This window comes from Uloborus diversus, chromosome 5 (genome assembly GCF_026930045.1).
Source record: "Uloborus diversus isolate 005 chromosome 5, Udiv.v.3.1, whole genome shotgun sequence".
Taxonomy (NCBI): Eukaryota; Metazoa; Arthropoda; class Arachnida; order Araneae; family Uloboridae; genus Uloborus; species Uloborus diversus.
In genome coordinates, this window is record NC_072735.1 from 163,528,861 (window position 1) to 163,536,790 (window position 7,930).

At 32.8% G+C, this 7,930-nt stretch overlaps 2 protein-coding genes across 2 annotated transcripts in view; one reads left to right on the forward strand and one right to left on the reverse strand.

The window, feature by feature from the left end:
- Nucleotides 1-517, reverse strand: part of LOC129222334 (beta-alanine transporter-like) — a 40,671-nt gene extending 40,154 nt beyond the window's left edge. Inside the window, exon 1 of the mRNA XM_054856829.1 lies at nucleotides 83-517. Within this exon, the coding sequence (XP_054712804.1) occupies nucleotides 83-460 (378 nt within the window). The 5' untranslated portion in view covers nucleotides 461-517. The remainder of the gene's footprint in view (nucleotides 1-82) is intronic.
- Nucleotides 518-4,409: 3,892 nt separating this feature from the next.
- Nucleotides 4,410-6,181, forward strand: LOC129222643 (DALR anticodon-binding domain-containing protein 3-like). The gene has a single exon (XM_054857174.1). It carries the CDS (start codon nucleotides 4,577-4,579, stop codon nucleotides 6,179-6,181), a length of 1,605 nt encoding a protein of 534 aa, XP_054713149.1. The 5' UTR covers nucleotides 4,410-4,576.
- The last annotated feature ends 1,749 nt before the right edge of the window (nucleotides 6,182-7,930 follow it).

Here is a 7,930-nt window from a genome sequence, read left to right on the forward strand (position 1 = left end):
TTTTATATTTTCCATTTATGAAGAAAGATTTTGGCGGTTTGTTGAGGATGTTAAAATTTGATAAAATAAATGTCATACTTACCTCAGTCGCAATTGTAGGGTATAATTCTTGAAAATCATAAACCCATCCATATTGACAGGGAACAGTCTCATCAATTCCAATTGATTGATTGCTTTGGTCTGATGAATTGAATGTAACAAACATTTCACAGCTTTTGGGTAAAAAAATACCTTCCCTTTCCTCAAAAGGTAATGATGCGTTTGATTTATTTAAATAAGTTGCTCCAAACTCATCCTCTCCATACACCCTGCATCGATGATCAGGCACCAGAATTGTAAAGAATTGAGTAAAATAAACTAAAGCACATAGGCTGGCAGATGGCACGACTAGAAACACACATAGCAGTTTCTGATATAGGCCAAAATCTCCAACTTCTTGCAAAGCAATATTGAAATCCATGGTGGAGGGTAAAAGGAAGTTTGTTTATATAGGCACTGAATTATATCGGATAAAAAGCACCTGAAACATACATGCAAAAATAAATAACTTTAAAGTATGAACTAACAAAATACGTCATCAAATGCAAAACACTTGCAATAAATATTGAATGAGACCTGTTAAATGATGTACAAAAATTACCTTTGAACATTAAAAATTTTGTGACGATTTGATTGTGTGTTTAAAATGTCCCATAATCTGAGATTGAACATGGCAATTCGTTACGACTGACATTATTTCAAGCTCGATTTTTTATCTTTATTTGAAAGAACATCATCGAGGAAAAAACTTATTTTGAAAGGAAAAAGTGTGTTCTTTCTAATGGTATAAACGAAAAGAAGATGTGAGGTGACAAACTTGAGCTATAGCGCTTTGAAAATAGGCTATTTTTCACTTGAATGGTTTTGATAGCCACTTTGAATCACAATATCTTCCAGAAAATACATATTTAAGCTCTGAAACTGTAACCCATTAAAAACAAGCATTTTTACAATGGAATCATGCAGTACGAGCTTTTGAATTATTTTTATTTAAATTTTATGACAACCTAAAATCTAGGAAAGTTTTTTCCCATCGCACTTTTTCACAAGTTCACGCGCATGCTACACAAAATCTAACGAGCTCAAATTCACAAAAATACTTGAATATACTAATGGTCAACCATACTTTAAGCGCCTAAAATTTCAGGCTTCCAGTGTAATAAAATTTCCTGTAAAATTGGTGTAAACTTGGCAATTTGGCACAAAAAGCTGATCTGCCATCTTGGATCACATTTTTCGGAGATCCTAGATCCTCAGGATTTGGATCTAGGAAGTTGAAAATTTGCATTGATTAGTTTCAAAGGCATCTCTACTCCTCTATAAAATTCATCCAAATCGGAGATGGTCGAGTGGGGACCCCTAGGTCACTTGACATGGAATGACTTCCAATTATAGGGAAGTTGGTGTAGTGGTCAAATTCTTGGTGTGAATAATTGTATTTTGGCAAATTGATAATCTTCCAGCATTTGGGAGGCATCCCATCACTCTTGGGGGGTCGGGGAACTCCTGACTATAAGATTTTAATTTTTAGCTTCATAATATCCTCCGAGTTCTCTCTGGAAAACAACATTGTGCCACACATTTTTCTACCACCAAGTTTTATGTTAATAATGAAATTCAATCAATTCTTCAAAAACGGCTAGCTGTTTAAAAATAATGCTTCATAGATTGAAGGACACGCAAAATGTTTAGTCATTCAAATTACTTGAATTTTCTTTTCATAAGTAAGGAATATAGTTCAACGTTGAACATTTCTTAAATAATAACGAGATGAAATGATTGAGAGCTAAATTTCTATAAGAAACAGTATTTTCTTAGTGAGGGCAGTATACTTTAATGATCATAAAACTACCTCGTAAAGCAACATCTCTTAGAAAGCGAAAAAAAAAAGTTTATATTTCATGCCAGATGAATGTATTACAATGAACGAAATGTCGACGAAACTTTAAAATTTCTGATATTTTAAAACAAGTGGCAGCTCTTATGCAATTCATAAATAAAGTTGGGCTGCAAAACTAAAATCTAAATTGCAATGCACTACTACAATGCAGTTTGTAAGTTATAAAAAATTACGAGCAATTATACCTGCGTGTGTACGAGAATATTAAAACTGTCATGAAGATTTGACGGATGAAAGAGTTTTTGCCAGTCTTGTAAACATTGTTGCGATAAATTCAACAAATAACTCTCATCAATCAGTTTTCACTTCATAAGACGAGCTTAAAGGTCAGATCTGGCCTGATGTTTCAGATTGTTTATTTTTCAAGACTTCACAGGACATTTTCCGGTACTGCCACTTACAGATATGAAAGATATAATTATAAAATACCAAGTGAGTAAATACAGCAGCATTAAAACTGAAATTGTGATTCATGAGCAGAAATAATACGCAATTTTAAATAACTGACATTGAAAGGCCTGTTAATAGTTTGACAATAGTTCAATCTTGGCTTTAAGTTTTAAAACTGTGCCGTGGTAGCCCGATCGGTAGAGTGTCGGATTCGGGACCGAAGGGTCCTGAGTTCGAACCTCGATGCTCGAAGATCCACCGTCGTCATTTAAGGGGACTGGGCGACGTTAAATATGCTCGTGGTCTCAATGACCTCCAAGTGAAACGATACCTCTGGAGGTGCTAGCACCAGGTAGCTATTAGCTCCTGGTCTAGTTCTAAATTCTCATTAACGGTTCGATCCGGTGATGGTGCTGTCATCTATCGGTATAAAAAAATAATGGAGGCAAGGCACTTAGTATGCAGTCCTCGACATAAATACAGTTGTAGGCAGTTGTGACTCGGAATCGAAAAGTTTTAGGTCGTACTCGCGTCTGTAACTGTGAAAAGTGCGATGTGTTGTTATCACGGAGTAGGAAGAAGGAGAGAAATGTCCTACGGGATTGTTAGTGTAAAAGTGGCAACGATTGTTCACTTTTTCCAGAGCGCGCTGTCGGCGAACCGCTCCCGTCAATCGCAGCAGATCAATGTAAATGATGCTAAGTTTCTCATTTTTTTAGAGGCAGCTATTAAAGCAAAAAAAGAAAAAACTTCTGGAAATTGGTTGTAATAAGGGGCCAATATAGTGGACGATGTACGGCTTTCGTACACAGGAAGTTAGCGCAGTATTTTGATGGAAAAATTTATTTTATTTTTCATCGCCAACTTGCCGAATTCGTCTGCTATTAATATTGCGCTGTGCAATGTTTTATTTATTACGAGTTAGAATTTTTCTATTCCTGTAAATGATTGACAAAATGAGAATGCAGTACAATTATTTACGTAAATACATTTTTTTTTAAATTAGTTGTATATTTCGTGACATGTTTGGAGAACTAATTAAAGCGAAATAATTTTTTGCTTTCACGACCTATAACAGATAAAAATAAATGTTAATGTTCTATTTACTTAACTTCAAGCTGATATTGATTATAAAAATTTTATTAATGTATTTACTCACTGCTTAGACATAATTATTATCATTGCTTTTTTTTATTATTGCATTTTTTTCGACAACCAAATGAAAAAAAATCGAGAAACCTTATTCATTTAGAAAATACATGTACAATAAGAGTAAATCTTAATTTTTGAAAACTTGATTAATTTCAACAGAAAATCCCACAAATATCTCAAAAAAGCGTTCCAAGGTATAATTTTTTTAATGAATAAGGTTTCTCGATTTTTTTTTTCCCATTTGGTTGTCGAAATAAATGCAATAATAATAAAAAACAATGATAATAATTATGTCTAAGCAGTGAGTAAATACATGAATAAAATTTTTATAATCAATATCAGCTTGAAGTTAAGTAAATAGAACATTAACATTAATTTTTATCTGTTAAAGGTCGTAAAAGCAAAAAATTATTTCGTTTTAATTAGTTCTCAAAACATGTTACGAAATTTACAAATAATTTAAAAAAATGTATTTACGTAAATAATTGTACTACATTCTCATTTTGTTAATTATTTACATTAATAGAAAAATTCCAACTCGTAATAAATAAAACATCGCACAGCGCAATATTAATAGCAGACGAATTCGGCAAGTTGGTGATGAGAAATAAAATTAATTTTTCCATCAAAATACTGTGCAAACTTCCTGTGGACGAAAGCCGTACATCGTCCACTATATTAGCCCCTTACTACAACCAATTTCCAGTAGTATTTTTCTGTTTTTGCTTTAATAGCTGCCTCTAAAAAAATGAGAAACTTAGCATCATTTACATTGATCTGCTGCGATTGTCGGGAGCGGTGCACATACAGCGCCCTCTGGAAAAAGTGAACGATCGTTGCCACTTCTACATAGTAAAGATTTATCTCCTCCCCTTTAACCTCCCTGGTTGTTATGCTTACGTTTGTTTACTGCAGATCCTCGTAGGCTACAATTTACAGCGATGTAATCGCAAAGCATATTGTCAATTTAAATACCTTAAAAAAATTGATTTTTGTTCTTCATGCAGAAGCAACTAATTGTGATTTCAGTGCTGATATATTTTTGATTTTGTTTATTCATTGATTTCTTTGCTTGTAACATTCAAAAGCTCAAATATGAGTGAAAAAAATTTAACAAGCGATAATTTCCTGCAAAAACAATACTTTTTTGACGAATTTGAAAAGGATATTCAAAGTGTCTTTGATGAAATAAGTGAAACAGAAAACCTCAACACAATTCATGTAAAATCAATGATTAAAAAGGGCAGTATTTTTATGAGAGGAGATTTTCTTTTACCCCTTCAAAGCTCTCATGCCTCTAAATTTTTTAATTTCAAACATGTTTTATTTGAAAAATTAAAAAAAAATTCTTTTGTGAAAGATATTGAATATGCTGAGAATGGAAATTTAATATTTTTCCTTAACAGACCTATTGTTTACAAAGTTATTCTTCAGCAAGTTCTTGATTGTGGAAAAAAATATGGAATGGAAAACTGGAATAAGTCTGCTCTTGTTTATGTACATGATCTTGAACTTAATGAGTTTGATCTATTGAGAACTGACTTGATTGTTAACCATTTGTCATCTTTATTTGTTTCTAATAACATTAAAACATATTATAATAGGTTTGCTGACAATATAAAGCCTCAGAACTTGGGTGAAACATCTAAAATAATTTTATGTTCAGAAAATTGCTCAGAGTACCAGTTACGGGAGGAATTAAAAACAAAAGCACAAAGTTCTGAGTTTAGGACGATAGATTGTGACAAAAAAGGTAATGCATGTTTAGACGGAAAGAAATATGTGGAAAATAACGACCTGATATTTAAGTATGGAAAAGGAATAAAAAATATTTCAGTTGAAGAAACCAAAGAATCAAATGCATTCTCTCGGGCAGCGTCTCTTAAGCATTTAGTTGAGGAACACTTATCAGTTGTTCCAGATTGTGTGGTGCATGTTTCAAATCACAAAAAAGAATTTTCTACTCTAGAAGCAGGTCTTTTATACGAAATGTTAGAGATGCCATCTTTCACACAGTCATATTTTATTATTCAAAGTACAAATATTCAAGATTCTGAAGCACATGTTGCAGATTTCATTAACGATCGGAAAAAAGAGATTTCTGCTGCTATGGTACATAAATATGAATCTGATATCATGCGTGATAAAGAATGGATTTCCCGCATTGACACTTTGTTAGATTCAGCTATAAAATTTGAATTCTTGAAAATAAATATGAATATGCCTTTAAAGCTGGATGTTTTGAGAAGTAACCCAGAAAAAAATATTGGCATATTTGTTCAATATAATTTTGCTCGTCTTTCTAATTTGTTTCAAAATTTTCAGTTGAAAGTGGGAGAAGGATATTACGAACCTTTACCCCATTTAGCTGATATAGATTTCGCTCTACTAAGACTTGAAGAAGAATGGAATTTGTTTAGTTATGTGTTATCTTTTCCAAAAACAATACGAGGACTTTTAGAATCTTTTTTTTGTGATTCTAAATCTAAAACTCATTTTCCAGTAAATCGCATATGTATCATGTTGTCTGGTTTGTGCCATGACCTTAGTTTATACTACAGTAGAATTCGAATACTTGGTGCACCACAGCCACAAGTTCAGAAAGTAATGCAAGCAAGGTTATGGTTACTGAAAGGTATTCATCAAGTTTTAGCAAATGCATTTACTTTATTAAACATAGATGGATTAGATGTAATGTAAATAAATACATTTAAATTTTTGTCGTATGTACATAATTATTACACACAATCTTCTTGATACATCTTGCATAAACCCTACCTTTTTAATGTGTTGAAAAGACTAGTTTAATTGATTTATGAATTAGACCCGTTAGAACTAACTTGTATTACTCTAAATACTTGAAATGCTTGCTAAGTTATAGTAATTTCCGTAAGCATGCTGTTGCGCTCACAAATTTAAAATTAAAGTTTCAGAAGTGATAACTTTATGCCTATACAGTGCTTATGATCAACTTTTTCTAACCATCTGATTTTAGTCCAATGCTTTCAACTAAACAAAGAACTACATTTTGATACGGTTATATATAATATCGAAATGTTTATTATAAACTTGTATTTTATTTCACTTTTAAGAGCTAAGGGGTATGAAAATGTATTCTCTTACTAGCATTCGTGGACATAAACATGCATTTGGTCAAAACTTTAATGCAATTGGAGCAGATCACACAAAATTTAGAGTAAAAGTCAGACTGTAAAAAGATTGTGTGTAATGCCATTTATCCTACTCCTACATTTTCGACAGAATAAAAACAATATTTAACAAAAATCATGATCTCAAAATCAAAAATATCCCCCCCCCCCCTTTGTAATTTTAGAAAAATTGCGTTCAAGGATGCATTCTACGAAGGAAAGACTTTTTGTGATCCCTTGAAAGTCATTAAATAGAAAACCAATTGTATAGATATAGGAATAGGATGTTTTTGTCTTCTCGGGAAGATGACAACTCAAAGAGAATTCTCGAGATAGGTGTAAGAAACATGATTCCTCAGTTTTGTCTTTTCATTCTTTATTTTGAACATTAGCTCTTATAGATGTAAGTGCTGCCAAAAAGGGATGTAGTGAACAGAGCATGAGACCCGATTGCTGAAAATTGATCTTTTATACATACAACGAATAAAAATCCAACAGTACAAAGTTTAAAATTCTTCCTGTAAATTGTTGTTACACTGAAACACAATAGGGATATTGCAACCCATTAATTGTTCATATTTCGGATATTGTTAATTGACCCTCAAAAGTAAAAAATTCACCATCGCTGAATTTTAAAACACCATGGTTGATTTTTTAAAAATCCACGCACAAAAGTGCGCTCTTCTGAAACGTCACGAGCCTACGTCACAGGGCGCGAATGGGCAGCCTTCCACCGAAGATCCTTTGTTTTCGCTAGGGACATTTTGAGCGCGCTGATATTTATATTTTTTAGAAATTCAATAATCCTTTTGAACACATTATGGAGACCGGATTCGTTAAAGCACAATCTAAATAATCTTCCTCATGTAACATCAATGATGATATTCGAATATTTCCGAGAGGATGAGAGGTTTAATGTTCCAGAAACGCGAGAAGATAAGCCTTCTACGTTTCGTGTTCGAAGTCGAATGCGTGACCTTCGGCTTCTCCCCTATCGGAAGAGCGCATGACGTCACTTCCTATGCCATTTGACGTCATAAGCGCTTGAACTTTAAAAATTAATTTAAAAAAAAACTACTTATTGTATTGCAAAAATTTTTCACCCATGATGTTCATGCATGTTAATCTATCATATAAAAATAAAATTGAAAAATCAAAAACTTCCCTATTCCATTTGACACATTAGTGATTATCCAAATGCCAGCAAATCTGTAAAAAATGTGTTGAAACTAAATTGTTAGGCAGGCCATTGAAACCTACTCATAGGGATGCAAGAGACCCAGGCCTAGTGGGTTGAAGA